The sequence below is a fragment of the Monodelphis domestica genome, chromosome 3, assembly GCF_027887165.1.
Source record: "Monodelphis domestica isolate mMonDom1 chromosome 3, mMonDom1.pri, whole genome shotgun sequence".
Classification (NCBI taxonomy): Eukaryota; Metazoa; Chordata; class Mammalia; order Didelphimorphia; family Didelphidae; genus Monodelphis; species Monodelphis domestica.
Genome location: NC_077229.1, coordinates 536,439,527 through 536,458,512, shown reverse-complemented (window position 1 = coordinate 536,458,512; position 18,986 = coordinate 536,439,527). Strand labels below are relative to the sequence as shown.

At 36.7% G+C, this 18,986-nt stretch overlaps 1 protein-coding gene across 8 annotated transcripts in view; it reads right to left on the bottom strand.

Moving 5' to 3' along the window:
• The window catches only part of CAMK4 (calcium/calmodulin dependent protein kinase IV), a 215,012-nt gene that overhangs the window by 75,811 nt on the left and 120,215 nt on the right, over window positions 1–18,986 (bottom strand). For all 8 annotated transcript variants that reach the window (XM_007486600.3, XM_007486603.3, XM_016431362.2 and 5 more), the window contains one exon: window positions 89–161. In XM_007486600.3, coding sequence (XP_007486662.1) covers window positions 89–161 — 73 coding nt within the window. The remainder of the gene's footprint in view (window positions 1–88; window positions 162–18,986) is intronic.

Sequence of the window (18,986 nt, the reverse complement as noted above, 5' to 3'; positions counted from 1 at the left end):
AATGACCATTTTATTATTAAGAATTACTCTGGGAAAGAAAAAGGTTATGTCTCAATACTTAATTACTTAACCATTATTTAATACTTACCGCAACTGCCTCCAGGATTTGCTTAACAGCTTGGGCAGCATCCCGCTCACTGTAATAGCCTTTTTCCACAATTCTAAAAGAAATTAAGGAAATATATGGATTCAAATGGGATGATGTAGTCTGATGAACGTTAATCAAAATCTAGAATCATTCAAACAGTTAGACTGGGTTGTCATATACACTTTGAATTAAATAATTTAATCACTGTCAACCTACTACTAAATGCACTTGGGTACAAACTTGCATTTTTAAAGTCTTATTCTAGTGTTTGTGTAATAGGATACCACTGATATAGTAATACTAACATTTTGATAGATATGTGGTCTCATCTACTGAATACTTTATCCAATGACAAAGACTAGTAACTCATTCATGCCCTCTTGTATAATTGGAAATCTTGTGCCTTTGAACTACATTTCCCAGGAGCCCACTGACTTCCTGTCCTTACTTAGTGCTGACTTAGGGAGATAAATAAGGTGGTCTTCTGTGGCTAGCTCTCTTTGCTTCCTATCATGACTATGGTGGAGTGGGGTTTTTGAAAAGGTAGATTAGCCATGGGCATATGGTTTTATTTTGTTACCTTTTTATTCCTTTATTTCTAGTGATTGTTAATAAATCTTTTAAAATATATTTTACATTATTGTACATTAATTTTAATTTTTACACTCTTTACTCGTGTGACATTATATCCATGTCTTTCAATTACTTCACATTAATTTGCCTAATGTGTTTGGGGACTTTTAGATTTCTTGACATTATATGGGTATCAATGATACTATTACTACTACTACTATTACTACTACTACTACTACCACCACCACCACCATCATCACCACCACCACCACCATCACCACCATGGCAACCACTGGCACTACCAGTACTACTACTTTCTCAATATTTCAAGTCTGATTTGTCAGTGTAGATATTTTTCTTTCATTAGTATTGATCAAAAATATTCTACCAAAACAATAGTTCTGGAGAATAGCTGTGGCTGAGAAATTTATCACTCTGAAGCCAACCAGTCTTATAAAATCAGCCTCTCTAACCAAGGTAGAATGATGCTTGGGTAACAGACTTCACCAGAGAATAAGTGCTAGCATGAATATGAAGAGACCTATAGAGTGAGAATATTCATATAGAATATGGAATATTTAAAAAAGCTAATTCTGAATATATGTACATATTTTTATAATGCTTAAAATTAGATTATTTTGGCAATTTAGTAACATTGAAAAAACAAAATTAACTTTTGTTTATTCAGATTCAGAATCAAAAGAATAAAATCACCTCTTACTCTTATGGTCAATACTTTAATTCACCAGGTTCAAGTTCATCAAAAGGAGGACATAAAATGAATTTATTTTTGTAGTTAATAAAAACCAACTAAATTCTTTTATTTCATTGAAAATACCAAAATGCACAAAATTTTCCAATTTCTGATTAATTTTCACAGGGAGAATAATAAAGCATGAAACTGAAATCTTGTGTATTCATTATAAATTAGAAAACTGAAGAAACAAAATATCAGGAAAAAGGAAAGATGAGGAAGCTTTATTAGATTAGAATGATCTATGTAATTCAGTAACCAGAATATTGGGCAAGGCACATTTTCCTCAAAATTTTAAATATGTGTTTTAATGATGCCTTTTGTCTTTACAACACAGTCATTTCATCATGAACATTGGATCCTGCTTAAAACAAAGAAAAACAATGAAGCAAAAACATCTCAGAGACTATATCTGATAATGTTAAAAAATATTTTGTTTTAGTAATCCATACCTTGCTACCATTACGCAGTATGTTTCATTTTCTTCTCTAGGGAACTTTCATTTGTTTTTCAATCACTCAAAATTCAACTTCTAGTGATTTTTAAATTTGCATTGTTCTAATTATTGTGTATACTAATCTCTTTGTCCTACTAATTTTGCTTTGCATAAGTTCATATATTTCATCCTAAATTTTTCTGACTTTCTCAGAGAAAGTGATTGAAAACACATCACTGTTTAATCAAGAGTGTATCATTATGTCTATCTTCCTAAAGTCTCTGCAACACTTTTTTTGTATCTTTTGTTATATTTGCTAATTTGCAAGATGTGAAATAGAATATCTGAGTTGTTTTCATTTGCATTTCTTTTACTATGACTGATTTGGAAAATATTTTCATTTATAATTTCTAAATCTTCCTTTGAAAATTCTTCATATCCTTTAGCCATTTATCTTTTGGGGAATGATATTTATTGTTATATATAAATAGTAGGTATTAATAATTATTTGTTGAATGACATTTGCTTCAATTCCCTGTATATTTCTGTTTTCCAACATTTATCAGTAATATCTGATATAGATACTCTCCCACTCACTTGTTCTCTTCTAATTTTATCTTCATTAATTTCATTACCATAAAAGCTTTTAGCATCCAAATTATCTCTTTTTATCTTTGATGATGTCCTCTATGATTTTGTTAGTCAACAATTCTCTCCTTAACATAGTTATGAAAGGTTCTGAATATTATTCTTTAATATTTTTTGCTTTGTTTTTTTAATTGTTGCATATCCATTTTGAGTTTATTATAGTTGATGTAAGCTCATAATTTTAATTTAGTTTTGGTCAAAGTATTCAGATCACCTCTTGTCAAAAAAAATTCTTTCCCCCCCCCAAAGTAATTTATGCTCTTGGATTTATCAAATATTGAGCTAATTAGGTTCCATTGTTTCTAATTCTTATCTATCTATTATGTACCATTGACCTATTCTTTTTTAGTGAGTACCAAATAGTTTTTGTAATACAGTTTGATATGTTGTAAATATAATATATAATAAAATATATATGATTATTTATATTGCATATATAAACTATGTGTTATAAAATATAAAATACATAATAAATATAATAAATATATAACATAAAAATAAAATCTTCAATGTAAATGCTTTTTTCTGATTTATTTGCTTTTACATTAGGGACTTTTTTTTTTGCCAAAGGAATTTAAGCCTTAAAAAATTTTTTCTTTTGCTATTGCTCTCGTATCATTGCATTTCTATAGCTACATAAAAAAGCAATTGGTAAATAATCATCATGAAATATAATATATAATGTATTTTAGATATAAATATTATGACAATGATGGTGATGATGGATAATAATAATTGCCCTTTCTTCTGTTTGCTCTGGTTTTAAATATATATTTTTCTTTATATTATGAAAGTAACTTCAATGAAATTGCCTTTTTTCCCCCAAATCCATACCTTCTGCCTTAGAATTGATACTACATATGGACTAAATCTAAAATTCACAAATATCAGGTCTAGGATAGAAGAACAACAAGGGCTATACAATTAAGGTTAATGACTTGCCCTAGATCCAAGAATGGTCTCCTAACTCCGGACCTGGCTCTTTATCTGCTGAGCCACCTAACTGCTCCAATACCTTTGCTTCTAAGAATTTTTTTTAACATAAATTAGTCCTGCATTTCATCAAATTTTCTTTATTGAAATGTCAACTATTTTTGGGAGCTCAGAGTTTGCCCCTGTCCCCTGAGAACTCACCCCAAGGGAAGTCCCAGACTCATCCATTTCAGACGAAGCAATAGACCTTAAAGTACTTGATGATCCCAGCTCCAGTGGAGCTAGTAGGCCTAATCAAATGTTAAGTACCCTTTTGTCCCATTAGTTTTCCTCCTTTGTATGTTCCCAAGAAGACTAAGATCTGTGCAGACAGGAACCATCTTTTTCATATCCATAGTAGTAGAACACTCCCCTGATACCCCAGACTCTGGCTACAGTCTCTTTCCCAAGCCTGCTTACAACCTGTCAGTGTATTGCTCATTCACAGATCTGAGTCACAGTTACAGGGACAAGAGGGAGTGTGCTTGGTCACAAGGGAACAAGTGTCACAGTTCCAAAGCAGAGAAGAGTACTAGTGTTTGTGGCTGCAGGAGATCAGGGGATCTGATAACAATTGCAGGACCAAGAGGAGTACTAGTACTCCTGGCTACAGGGAAACAGGGGCACTTCTTGGATAAGAACCAGAGAAGAGACCAATGGCTATACCTCTCCCAGAATCATACCACCTTGGAAACACTAAAAATTTACAGACTTCCAAAACTAGTTCTGAAAAGAGCAGAATGAAAAAGCCCAACATTAATATAAAGTTCAAAGTAAAAAAAAATAGGCTGGGAAAAAAAGAGCAAATAACAAAAACAATTAGCAGAAAGCTACTGCAGTGACAGGGAAAGCCAAGACATAAACTCAGAAGAAGAGAAAAATATGAAACCAGTAACAAGCAAAGTTTCAATGAAAAATTCTGATTGGACCCATACCCCACAAGAATTTCTGGAAATCTCTTTTAAAAGAGATGAGTGGTAGAGGAAAAACTGGGAAAAGAAATGAGAGAGATTTAGAAAATTATGAAAAGACAACTAACAGCTTGGTAAAAAGAGACACCAAAAATTCTGAAGGCAACATTAAAAAAAACAGAAATTAGCAAAATGCAAAAAGAGGTATAAAAATTCACTGAAGAAAAGAACTTCTTATAAAATAGAATAGGCCAAATGGAAAAATAAGAAAATAATTCCTTAAAAATTAGCATTGAAAATGAACCAATGCAGAGTAAAATGAGCAGAACCAGGAGAACATTATACACAGTAACTGAAACATTTTGGGATGATCAAATATAATAGCAATTACTACTAATAGCAATGCAATTATCCAGGACAATCCTGAGGGACTTATGAGAAAGAATGCTATCCACATCTAAAGAAAGAACTGTGGGAGTAGAAATGCAGAAGAAAACATATGATTTATCATTTGTATATATAGATATATGATTTGGGGTTTTAGTTTTAAAAGATTATTGCAAAAATTAATAGAAATAGGTATTTAGTGATAATACATATATAACCCAGTGAAATTACTTGTCAGTTCCTGGAGTGGGGAGGGAAGAGGGGAAGAAGTGAACATGTAACCATAGAAAAATATTTTTAAATAATTTTTTTTTAAAATTAGCATTGAGTAAGTAGAAGCAAATGATTCCATGAGACTTCAAGCAACAATAAAATAAAGTCAAAAGAATTAAATAAATTAAAAGAAAATGTGAAACATCTCATTGGGAAAACAACTGACCTGAAAACAAACCAAGGAGAAATAATTTTTAAATTACTGGATTACCTGAAAGTCATGATCAAAGAAAGAATCTAGATAACATTTAATTTTTTAATTATTTAAAAAAAACCAACTACCTTGATACCTTGGAACTAAAGTATAAACCAGAATGAAAAGGAATAAACCAATCACCTCTTATAAGAGATCTCAAAATGAAAACTCCTAGGAATATCATAGCCAAATTCCAAAGTTTTCAGGTCAAGAAGAAAATACTCAATTTGAATATTATAGAGCCAAAGTCAGGTCCATACAGGATTTAGCAGTTTTTATGTTAAAGAATTGAAGGGCTTGGAATATAATATTCCAGAAGGTAAAGGAGCTAGAATTGCCACTAAGAATAACTAAAAAATGAATATAATATTTGAGAGGAAAAAAAAGATATTTAATGAAATAGAGGAGTTTTAAGCATTCCTGATGAAAAGCCTGGATAGAAAATTTGACATCCTTAACTTTTAATAGTTATTAAATAGAGACTTTTTTACATCTGCCTCTACTGGTTATCCTTGTGCAGGCCAAAACTGTTACATGGAGCTTCATTAGCCACAAGCTATTGGCCACCTGCCTGATCTATTACGAGCAGTAAAGGAAATATTTTCCCCCTTAACATTCCTCTACTAGCATTCCTGCTATTAACATTCTTGGTTATTTCTGTTTCTTACAAGAGGCACATAAAGAAAAGCTTTTACAATAGAGGGAAAAATGGGAGGTAGAGTAGTGGGCAATGCTTGAACCTCACTTTCATTGGAATCAGTTCAAAGAGGGAAGAATATATATACACATTCAATAGAGCATAAAAATCAATCTTTTCTCAATCTATCTCAATAGAGAAATGAGAAAAGGAGATAACTGATATGGGAACAGGAGGGATGATAAAAGGGAGGACTTACTGTGGGAGTGGCATGGGCATTGTACCCCCAGAAACTCAGGCAAACTTATCAGGGAAATTCCTTTGTTCCCTTACATCCTTGTGACTCCTAACCCCAAACATTTGATAACTCTTATAAGACCCTGAGGGGATCATCCTCCTTGGATTGTCCTTTAGATATTTTAGATGGACAGAGAGATGCATCTAAACTATGAGGGTCACCCCCTATGTCACCAGGTATACCTGGTCAGATAACCAAACCCCCCACTGAATGAACTCTAGAGTCACCATGACACAGTATCATGTCTACACTGCTATAAAGAATATAAAATCCCCAGAATTGATGTCTTCTGGGAGAGAGCTTTTCCATCCATTCTGTCCTCCCAACGAACAGTTCCCCTTCTTGCTGTTCCATCTTGCTATCCTCCTTGCTATTCTCAACATTACTTTCTAAATTAACAAATTTCTCATTTTATTTTTAAGCTAAGCTTCAGAGTCTTACATTCTTATAAAAGGTATCCTTCCCAAACCCCAGGGCTTCAACTTTAGTACTCCATAATAGGAGGCAGTGGTTAGAAGTAAAGTTTCTCAAATTCCTCAAATTCTCAAATTTGAGGCATAACAGAATAAAGAGAAAAATAGTAGGATAAAAAACAGGAGAAAATGGAATAAAGAGAAATACACAATAATCATAACTGTGAATATGAGTAGGATGAGCTTACCCATAAGACAGAAGTGGATCGCAGAATGGATTAGAAACCAGAATCCAACAAAACAGTTTTTACAAGAGACAGAATGACACACACAGAGTTAAAGTGGGGGGGGGGGGGGATTCTGGGACAGAATCAATTATGCTTCAGCTAAAGAAGAAAGGTAGAAATCATGATCTCAGACAAAACAAGAGCAAAAATATATCTAATTAAAAGAGATAATCAGGGAAATTTTTGCTAAAAGGTACCACAGACAATCAAGTAATATCAGAAAATTTTATAGTAAGTTTCTCTGATAATCTCTTTTCTCAAAGATATGGAATTGACTCAAGTTTATAAAAATAAAAGCCATTCCCCAAATGATAAACGGTCAAAGAATGTGAATTGGCAATTTTCTGAGGAAGAAATCAAAGCTATCTAGAATCATATGAAAAATGCTTTAAATCACTATTCATGAGAGAAATGTTCATTTAAATAGCTCTGAGGTACTATCTCACACCTATCAGAAATGATGAATGCTGGAGGGAATATATGCTGATGGAGGACTGTATGTGGAGTTATGGACTGATCAGGCCATTCTGGAGAATAATTTGGAACTATGCCCAAGGGCTATAAAATTGTGTATATTCTTTGACTCAACAAACTTTGAGATTTGTATCCCAAAGAGATCCAAGAAAAAGGAAAAGGACCTATATATGTAAAAAATATTGCAGCTCTTTTTGGGTTGCAAAGACCTGGAAATTAGGAGGTTGTTGATCATTTAGGGAGTGGCAGAACAAGCATATGCTTGTGAAAGAGAATTGTTATGTTTTTAGAAATTATGGGGGTGAGTCACAAAAATATGTGAAGACCTATATGAATGACAAAATGAACCAGGAGATCATTATGCACAGTAATACCAATGTTGATGATCAAACTGAAAAACTTGACTGCTCTGATTAATTCAGATTAATTTGGATTAACTCGGGGATCCCAAACAATTCAAAAGGACTTATGATTTTTAAAAAATGCTATCCACCTTCAGAAAGAGAACTCATGAACTCTTGAGTACAAATTAAAGTATAATTTTCTCTTTGCATTTTATTTTTACTTTTTGGCAATATGATTAATATGTAAATAAGCTTTGCATGATTTCACATACATATTGCTTGCCTTTTCAGTGGGTGGGGAGAGGTGGGAAGCAGGGAGAGAATTTAGAACTCAAAATTTAAAAAGAATATTTAAAATATATAATAAAGCATTTTTAAAAGATCTAGTTCTCTATACTTCTATATATAATTTCCCCCCTAGAGTATCTTGTAGTTAAGACCACTTAAAAAACCTGAAAGATATATAGCCTATCTATAGGCACTTTTCACAGAGATGGGAAAAGCCTATGTCCTCTTTCAGAGGAGAATCTTGTAATGACAGAACCCAGAGAAAGATAAGTTTGTTACAGCAACAAACTAATAGGGAAAATCAGTGAGCAAAATCCTGTGTATTGAAGGTGGACTATAAGAGTAGGGGACAAAACAGGAAACCCAGAAGTTTTTTCTGATTCATTTCGATTGACATTGTTAAAAGAAGTGTTTAGCAAAAAAAAAAAAAAATGAAAATTGAGTTTTCATTCATCCCATTTGAATTTTTCAAATATGGCTACTGAACTCTGAATGTTTTATAAAGTAAACTCTTCTTCTAGCTCTATTATATCTGGCTAAAAAAAAATAGAACAGTAAATTTCTTAACTCCCTAAGACTTAGTTGAAGGTTTAAGTATCTGAACTAGATCCAAAGTTATACTTGATCAAAGAGATCATATTGAGAGGTAAGAGATTGGTTAGAGATGAGGTTAGAAAGATATATAGGGGGCAGGCCCTGAGGAAACATGAATGTCTTTAAGGAAAACAAGTTTTTGCCTGCTTATCCTCTTTCGCCATCTTCAGTGTATATTATCCTTAGGTGTGTCTCCCCATCCTCAAATACTTTGTATTTATTATTCCCTTTATTTCTGGTGCCACTTTGGCCATATTTATTATTACACTGACTCTTACATACCATTTCAGTATTGTATTTTATTATTCTAAGTACACACTGTTTCTTCTCAGTAGAACATAAACTACTCAGGGGCAGGGACTCTCATTTTTGTCTATGTATCACCAGTGCCTGGCATAGTATCTTGTAGGCATTTGATAAGTTAAATTTGATACTTTAATTTATATTACCATTTTAGACTTAGACCAACTTAGACAAGTCACCTCTGTGCCTCAGTTTTCTCAGCTGTAATATGAGGTTGCTGGATTAGATGACTTCTAAGGTTTCTCTATTTTAAGTTCTAATTCTCTTATTCTATGATTTGGTATTTTTAGCTCTAAGTTTCAGAGAAAGAAAAATGCAGGGACCAATATGACTAACCAACTTTGATATTACAGTTCCACACTATTACATAATTAGCTAAATTAATCTCAGATTTAAATATAACAAAGGAACAGGTGCCTCGCAAGTTTTTAAGTGTTATATAAATGTGAGTCTGCTATTATTTTTGCACTTGGAAAATTATGCGATGTTTTAATGATTATCTAACAAAAAATACTAATAATCTTCTGCTGATGGCATATGTTTATAAATCAAGGAATACCATATTTTCTGAAGAAATAAAATTGTAGGTAACCCAAAAGGAAATGATAGACATGAATAAACTGCAAGGTTTTACCAACAAAGGATTTACCAACAAAGTAACAAAAATATAGCTATAGAGGTGAGTGTTTAGAAAAGAAGAAAGGTTGGTCATGTAACAAAAGATAGCCTATGTGTTCACTGGTATTTATGTATTTTTAAGAGACCTGGAAAAAAAAAAAAACACCTTAGTCCAATGAGTAGTGCCTCATAAGGACATAGAAATAGGATGAGAAGGTTGTAATCTGAACCACTGGAGTTAATTTCAACTTTGATTAATCAGTACACATATTAAATACTTACTGGCATGTATAGGTGCTGGAGATACAAATAAAATTAATGAAACAATTACTACTAATGTGGGGCTGACATTATAATGGAGGAGACAACAAACATACAGAAGTATATGCAGAATAAATAAAAATAAGTATAATTAGTTCATTTGAAAGGGAAAATGCTAGCAGATAGAGGGATCAGTGTTTGAGCAATGTTTTGAAGAGGGACTCAATGAGGCAGAGATAAGGAGGAAATAAATTCCAGGCATGGTAACCATTAGTGTAAAGAGACAGGATGGATTGTTATACATGAGGAACAAAGTGAAGGCCAGTTTGGCTAGATCTGAGCAAATGGATGGGGGAGTTAATGTCCAACAAGACTAGAAAAATAAGTTGGGGTGAGGTTTTTAAAGGCTATAAAACCTAAACAAAGGAGTTTACATTTTACCCTCAAGGCAATAGGGGGTCATTGGAATTATCTGAGTGGTGGAACAACATGGCCAGAACAGAATTTAAGAAAAATCACTATGGGGTAGCTAGATGGCTCAGTGCACGGAGAGCCAGGCCTGGAGATGGAAGGTTCTGGATTTGAATTTGACCTCAGACACTTCCTAGATATGTGACCCGGGGCAAGTCATGTAAGCGTAGTCCTTACTATTCTTCTGCCTTGGAACTAATACTTAGTATTGATTCTAAGACAGAAGGTAAGGGTTTTAAAAAAAAAAAGAAAAATTTCTCTCTCAGGAATGTGAAGGATGGGATAGGATGGAGAGAAATTTAAATAAGGGTAATCATTTAAGGATCAATTACAATAAGTGGCAAACTAGGTAAGAAATCATAAAGGCCCAAATAAATGTGGTGAGTGAAAATAAGGGATCAGATATGAGAGATGTATAATTAGAAAATGTGAGATTTATAAACTGATTGTGCATGGAGTTAAGCAAAGTGAGAAGTCAGTAATAAAACCAAAATTATAAGTCTGGAAACTAGAAGGATGTTAATACCCTCAACAGAAATAGGGAAATTTGGGAGAAATGAGAGCTTGGGGGGGGGGGGCGGGAGAAATAAGGGTGTCACTTTGGAACCTGTTGAATTTGGGATGTCTCAGGACACAGACTTTGAAATATTCAATAGGTAATTGGTAATGTGAGACTGAGGCTCAGGGAAGAGACTAGAAATAGATAGATAGATAGATAGATAGATAGATAGATAGATAGATAGATAGATAAGAACCAGTTCCTGTTCCCTTCCCTGGCCCCCTCGCCCCTAGTACCCTTGCAGGCAAGTTACCATACCCTGTATACCCCCTTCCCTGACCCAATAGAGCCCCTGCAGGCAAGTTAATGAAGAACCAGTTACCACACCCTGGAATGTGCTAGGAGCTGATAACAACCCCAACCCTAGAAGTTCCCACCCACTCCAGTGTATAAAAAAGCCTTCAAGCCCCGAATACAGGACTTGAGCCATTTTTTTGAGTGCCAAGCCCAAAATGCAGTTTGTTTAATAAACTCCCTCCTGTGTGTTACATTGTTGGTTGGTTGGCTATCATTTTGGTTATCATTTCATCCTTGAGATCGATTCACTGGTACTTCATGGGGGCTTGTCCGGGATCCCATGAAAGAAGCAGAGTCTGACCAAAAGAAGGAGGGGACCCCTGTCACCAGGGCAACTCAAGACAACATGGTCCAGAACACGTCACATCTCGGTGGAAGATGGTAGCGTTCGGTGAGTAGCCTCTGGAGGTGTTGAATGAATGTGTAGAGAATGTTGTGTGAGAGTGAGGGAGGAAGGTCTCCTGAGTCATCAACATATGTTTAAGTGGCTATATACTGGTCACCGGGCCCGGAGGTTGTATGGGGACAGCCTATTGCCAAGTTGGACTCATTCCAGAGAACCATCCACCTATTTCTGAGTGTGGACTAGGAAAATATGCAGTTCCTATTTACCGCAAGGGGATAGGTCAGAAATCTTGGGAAGCATGTGGACAAATACTGTTACACCCCTCTTGGCTACCTTCATCTAAGGATCACCGATTCCCTCTCCCTTGGATGAGCTGTGGGAAGGACCTCTCGGACTTGACTCCCTTAAACAACGTATTCTGGCCACTTGATTTTACTTTATTTGTGGGGTTAGAGTCTCCACTGCAGGGATTAAAGGCCCTTGCCCAGGGTTTGAGTCCCCGGTTCAGGGTGGTTAGAGGCCCCCCAGTTGGAATTAGGGATGGTTAGAGGCCCCCCAGTTGGAATTAGAAAACCCAGTGGATCCACTGGAGGAAGGGGGTGTGGCCCCAGGGAAAGCCTGGCCATACTGCTCTGTTTTTGGGACCACTCACCCCTAGCCCCTTGGGTGAGTAGAGGAGCACATCCAATCCAATGTTCATATTTGTTGTGTCTGTCTTGGCTGTCCAGTCCATCACATACTGCCCTGTCTGTGTTCGTATTCACCACTTTTGTGTATAGCCTACTAACTCCGTTCATCCTATAAGACATTATGGGACAGGAAGAGTCCACCCCAGAGGTCCACTCTGCTCTCCCTCATGACTACCCATTTCTCTGTCTTCAAGGTGAGGGCCCACAATCTCTCCAAGTCCATCAAAAAGAATAAACTTGTTACCTTCTGTTCTTCAGAGTGGCCGACATTTGGTCTGGGATGGCCCAAGGAGGGGACCCTCAACTTAGAGGTTATTTCCAAAGTCCGAGCCCAGGTTTTAGATCCTGGCCCACAAGACCATCCCTATCAGATTCCTTATATTCTTACCTGGCAAGGCCTAGTCCTGGACCCCCTGTTGTGGCTCCAATCCTTTCTTCCCTGAGATCCCTGTACTCCTTCAAAGGGAGCCCTTAAGGCCTTGACCCTCTTAGAGGATGTGAGGGAAAAGAGGTGCAGGAACGCTGGGACATCTTTTGAGCCAGAGGCATCGGCCCCACCCATATTACCAGAGTCAGCCCCCAAGCCCCAGGACCTGCCACCGCCATCCCCTTCTTCTGCCCCCTTATGCCCTCACTTAGAGGCCAAGAACGAGTCAGAAGGTGGGGGGACAGCTCATGGCACTCATAACCGGGACAGACAATGTACCCCTAAACCTCAGGAGCCCACCTCCACCACTGTTCTCCCCATCATGGTCGTTGGGCCCACAGTTCCGGGTGGGCCCTGAGTATATCAATATTGGCCATTTTCTTCCAGTGATGTTTATAATTGGGGAATTTGCCTTGCCTTAAAATCCAAGTAAAGAGTAGAGTTTGGAGAACTGGGAGCTTAGTGAGGGGATAAAGCTTCTGTCCATATTCCCTCTTTCCTGCAAAATATGTCCAATTGCCACCTGGTGTTAGAATTTAGGGTATCAAAAAGCAAATTTCTTCATTTTTTTCCTTTGATGTTGCTCAGTTATGCAACATGAGGAAAACAGGCAAACAAGCAAAGAAAAAACCCAATTGAATTTTCCCTCAGGCTACTTAGATTTGATCTCTTCCCAACAGGAAGGGCCTTCAAGGATGTTTTTCCCTTTGTCTTAATTGAGTTGGCTAGTCCCTATCTGACTCAGACCTCAGGCTTGGTAGCCAGTCCACACCTGAGACTTCCCAGACTGAAAAGGGAGAAGTCCAGCACAGTCACTACCCAAGTAGAGGATGGTATTACGATTTTAGTGTGCCATGGATATGCCATGCCTCTCACTTATTGAAGGTGTAACATGGTCATTCAACATTACAAAAATAAATTAGTTGTGTTTTTTTCTTCCAAGCTATTTAGAGCCAATGATCCACCGAGAAATCCAGGCAGAGATGATAAAAAAAAGGGGGGGGGAGGGGACCAGGAAGCTATCAGTTCATTGATCAGATATGCCTTCCTCCTCTGCTGCAGGGAGGAAGAAGGTTGATTCTGAACAGAAAGACAACTGGTGAGACACCCCTCCTTTTTGGATTTTTAAATGTCTTACATTTTTAAAACTAAGGTGTTTTTCAACTTGTAGAACAACCTATTAATTATCTTCTGTTTTGAGGTAAACAGGGATAGATAAGAAGTCCTAATAAATCTCCTTTGTCTGCTAGCCAGAAAGAAGTAATGCTTAAATCTCTCTATTAGAGTTATTTATTGGTATTTTATTTCAAAATTGTGACCATGTGTATATATGGGTTTAGAAAATAACATCCTAATTTTAATTTTTTCAGACAGTAAAATTTCAGTCTGTATAGAAAAGTCACAGATCAGTTTTGTAAAACAGGTATTTTTAGCAGTATAGCCTCAAGAAGACTTATCTATTTTCATCATCATCATCATCAAAAAATGGGTTTTAAGTGTTTAAACTTACCAAAAATGGATTTTTGTTTAAAATTATCAAGTGATTTTCATCCAGCGTATTAAAGTTGGACTAACTTTATTATTACATTTAACTTCTTGGTCTCAAAAACAGATAATCAGCCTGCTTGTCAAAAGCCTTGCTTTCAGGTTTATGGTCTTAAAACACTTCAAATATCTGAATTTAAAATAGATCCTGTTATACTAAATGCTTTATGAAATGTTTTGAAATATGTTATGTGAGTTGCTGCTAAAGCATGTGTTTTAAGAATTGTTTGGATGTAAACAAAAGCTTATTGTAAACCTGACTGTACCATAAATTTTGTTCAATACTCAGTGGTTACCTCAGTTTGCCAATTTGTACTATGAACTGAAATTTATAACTGATCAGTACTATGCTAAAGATGCAGTGGTTCAATGATGTAATCCTTTAAATCAGAATTCTTTTGGGTTACCGATTAGCAATTGAAATGATGCCAAGGGAATGTTTGTTTGATTTATGATGATAAAAGCAAGTCAGAGAAAGTGGAGAAAGTATGTTGTGTTTGAATTCAGAAGAAAGAGGGACTTTGCTCTAAAGTCCTTAAAGTTTGAGTATGCAGGTTTGTGAAGGAAGAATGGAAGTTGTGATCTGCTTTCTAAGCAGAGGGTTTTGAAGGAAGAGACAGACAGACAGACAGAGAGATGGGGGTGGGGGGGAGAGAGAGACAGAGAGACAGAGAGTGAGAGAGAGACGGTGAAAGAGAACAGATAGATGTTCTGCTCTCATAACTGGATCCTTAACTTAGGGATAATATCTAGAATTGATGTATGTGGTTTTGGAAAATCACAAATAATTCTGGAATTTCTCTGAAATTTCCTTAGAGAGATTCCTGACTGATCTTGTCTTAGTTCCTTCAGATGGCCTAAAGCCAGGATATGATCTAGCCCTGATTTATATTTACTATAGAGCTAATAAATTCAATACTCCTGTTCAGGTTTTGTGACTGAAGTGTGATAAGTTAATTATTGTCAAAATATGTAAGAATGACTGCTATAATGTAGGCTCATAGACTTTAAGGAATCCTTAAAGAGAGCAAATTATCAGAAGAGCTTGTTTGAGGTATATGGAAATTCTTATTTGCTGATAAGCAGAACTTCTTTCAGCTGAAATGGGTAAGACTTGTCTTTTAGGGCAAAAAGGTTTCTGGGATCCAATGGCAACAAAGTACTCCAAGAATGGTTGGAGAAGGCAACCCAAGACTCACCTTGGACTAGACTTTCCTGACCATCTAGGCTGCTAATCCTTGAGTGAAACAATAATGGTATGAGCCAATGACAGCCTTGGCTTCTACATGAAGCCACTCACTGTGTCCTTTGTGACATGAGGAAATATTTTCCCCGTCTGCTTTTTCCTTTGTGACAAATTCTCAGAATCGGCACATAATGCAAATTGTAAAATTAAAGTTTCCATTTCCCCAAACAACCTATTAGGTTAATAATTGAAAATTCTTAAATTGTTAGGGAACATACTTTGGGAAGTAGGTGAGGTTTATTAATAGATGGCTTGTATTTGCAGCCTTAATTTACCACAATTAAAGTTTGGATCTTGAGATTGGAAATATGACCCAAAGCCTTCTGAATTTTCCCTAGATTCTGGGGTAAAAGAAATTAATCTGTAAAATATAGTTATTCAAGTGCTTATAGATGTTAATAGCTAATGTGTACTTTGAAAAAGGATATTCTTTAACAGAAACACCACATACCAATTCTGCAAACAACTCAGGAATCCGATATCCTAAAGGGATCTATTCCTGTCAGAAGATGATTTCTGAAGAAGTCTGTAGGCTAAGATACCCAAATGCAAATGTTTAATATCAATTTCTATTGTGTTAATTTTCTCTGTTTATATCTGTTGCTCTAGTTTTTGCCCCAGTCCTGGTTTCTATACTTCTATCTTAGGGGCTGACTCTCCCCCTTGTGACCTGTCTGCCAATTGGGGGAAGCAGTGGCTGGACATCCTTCAGATCTCCAAGAAGTTCCCCATCTACCTAGGACCCAGGCATTTACTGAGGACACACTCCTACAGACCCTGTGCCTATAGTCTTTCCCTCCCTGTTCAAGTTTTGGCTACTCCCCTGTGGGATATGTGGACCTTGCATTTGTAACCTTGTCACTTCTCTAGATGCTTCTAGGGTAGAAGCACTCCTGGGAGTCACCCAGATGCCACTGTAACCTCAGCAACCATCCCAGCCTGAAGCCTTGGACATTGCCTACAGTCAATGCCTCTCTCTCTCCTGACAACAGGAAGGGACAGCTCTACAACCATTCTCAGCTCTGAAGAAGCTACAGAAGACTGAGACCATCGCCCCTTTTCCCTTACATATTTGGAGAGGGGGGGATGACATGGGCATTGCCCCCAGAAACAGGCAAACTATTATCAGGGAAATTCCTTTGCTCCCTTACATCCTCGTGACTCCTAGTCTAAAACATCCAATGCCTCCTTTAGATTTAATATGGACAGAGAGATGCACCTCCAGGCTGTACCTCGATTCTATCGGGCTGTATCTTAGACATCTGTCTGTTCTCTAAAACAAAAGAATCTTTTATGAGGGTCATTCCCTATATTTCCAGGCCGACCCCAATCAGATAACCAAACCCCTGACTGAATGAAAAGAGAACCCACTATGGCCATAACATTGGCTGCTATCTTTGGCCTGGCCGGGGTTGGGAGAGGGATAGCTTCCCTCACCCTGCACCACCAGGGTCTGGCAGCACTTAGAACAGCAGAAAATGAGAATCTCGCTAGGATTGAGGCTTGAAAAAATCTCTTACCTCCCTATCAGAGGTAGTACTCCAAAACAGGTGAGGACTAGACCTCCTATTTCTGCAGCAAGGTGGCCTCTGTGTAGCCTTAAAGAGGAATTTTGCTTTTATGCTGATCATACGGGGCTAGTCAAGGACTCTATGTCCAAACTCCAAGAGGGCCTTGCCCAACGCCAAAAGGAGCAGGAGTGACAAGAATCTGGTTTTCTCTAACCCGGCTAGTATTCATGAAGGAAGAGATGCTAAAAGCCTCTGAGTAGGGGAGGCACCTTCCTTCTCTTGCCAAGCACCCCTATGAAATCTGTCTATGGTGAAAGAGATTAGAAATGACTATGGCTTTGTGAACTTTAGAAGATGAAACCTGATTCTGTTTCTGATTTTAAGTGAAGGAGACTAGAGATGACTATGGTTTTATGAGTTTCAGAAGATTGGCAGAGTGTCCAGGACTGGAGTTCATGCTTAGAGTTGCTGCTAGATAAGAAACCTGCTCAATCAGAAATACAGACTCATCTATCAACTATGCTCCATGGGAATAAACTCAGTGGGGCAAATGCTCTGTGTGAATTGTGTTAAGACTAAGCCTTAGCACTTAAGTAGTACAGGGAATGTTCCTTTGGGTATTTGGGGAACATATTTTTACTTCTGTTTTTGTTATACCTTTGAAATAAATATACCTTAAAAAACTTATTTATATTAATTTGTTAAATGCAGCTGGAGTATAGATTACTAGCAGCTAACAATAGATAACACACATTGGAATGGGAAGTTTGAGCCAAGAGCATATCAGAGAAAAAAACCTCCACCTTCCAGGTCCTTGGGACCTAGAATCCTGAGGGAGAAAGATATCTGGCTTTATGATAAAATAATAGGTCTAGAAATTTACTAAATATGGATCAAAAGCCAGAAAAGGAGATGGAAGAATGGTCAGATAGATAGGAGGAAAACTTAGAGAGAAAACCCAAAGAAGAAAGACTATATAGGAGGAGAGGGTGTTTGAATGAAATAAAGCAGATATGTCCAGGAGATAGAGGACTAGGAAACACTAGTCCTTAGTCCTAGCAGATTTGGCAATTAAAAGATTGCTGGAAACTTTAGAGAAAGCATTTTCATTTGAGTGATAAGTTCTGAAGCCGAATTGTAAAAGATTGTTAGAGTGAAAGGAAAGAAACAAAGGCAGTAAAGAACAGACAGCTTTTTATAGTCCATATATATATATATATCAGAGGTTGGATTTGAATTCAAGTCTTCCTGACTCGGAGACTAGAATTCTAGCCATTATATCACAGCGTAATCCTGTAAGAGATTAGAATGTGGAGGAAAGTTAAAAGGTTATAGGATTTAGAAGCAGAAGGGACCTTGAAGATTATCTTTACAACTAGCTCAATTTTCCAGATGAGAAAATTCTTTACTGAATAGATAATGAAAGTTGGTTTAAGAATAAAACCTTGAATTTCTTTTCAGTGCTGTTCTAAGCAAGTTGCCTTGAACAAAGATGTTCTTTAAGACATTCATTTTTCATTAACTGTCAGTATGGCTGTAATAGGGGCTATGATAGGAGGCTGTGGTCATTACAGTTTTCATTGTAAAAATATTATACTGAAATCAGCACTCTGTTCTGCTAATCACCACTACTGAACTAGATTTTTTTACTCCCCTGACAATTTAGGAATACAGCACCTACTCTGAACTTTTGGAAAACCAGAGAATTACTGAACAATGTACTATGCATTATAATAGCTTCCTCAGAAAAGTATAGCATTCATTTCCAGATCATATACAACTACTACTTCATTATCTATATTAACTCATTTTCTCAGAGAGGAAACAAGAAATCTCTAGGAAAAATACACACACACACACACATACACACACAATTTGGAAACCAGGATTTTATTTTGGGGGCAGCTAGCTAGCTGGATCAGTCTCAGAGCCAGGCCCAGAGCCAGAAGGTCCTGGGGTTCAAATCTGGCCTCAGATACTTCCTAGCTGTGTGACCCTGGGCAAGTCTTGATTCTTGAACTCTGGGATCCTTGTGGCTCAAACACCTGGGCAAATCACACATGCCCTGGACCTAGAACAAAAAAGACCAAATAAAAAGGCCAAAGACTTACACCTATTTCTCAAAATTACATGATCTAAG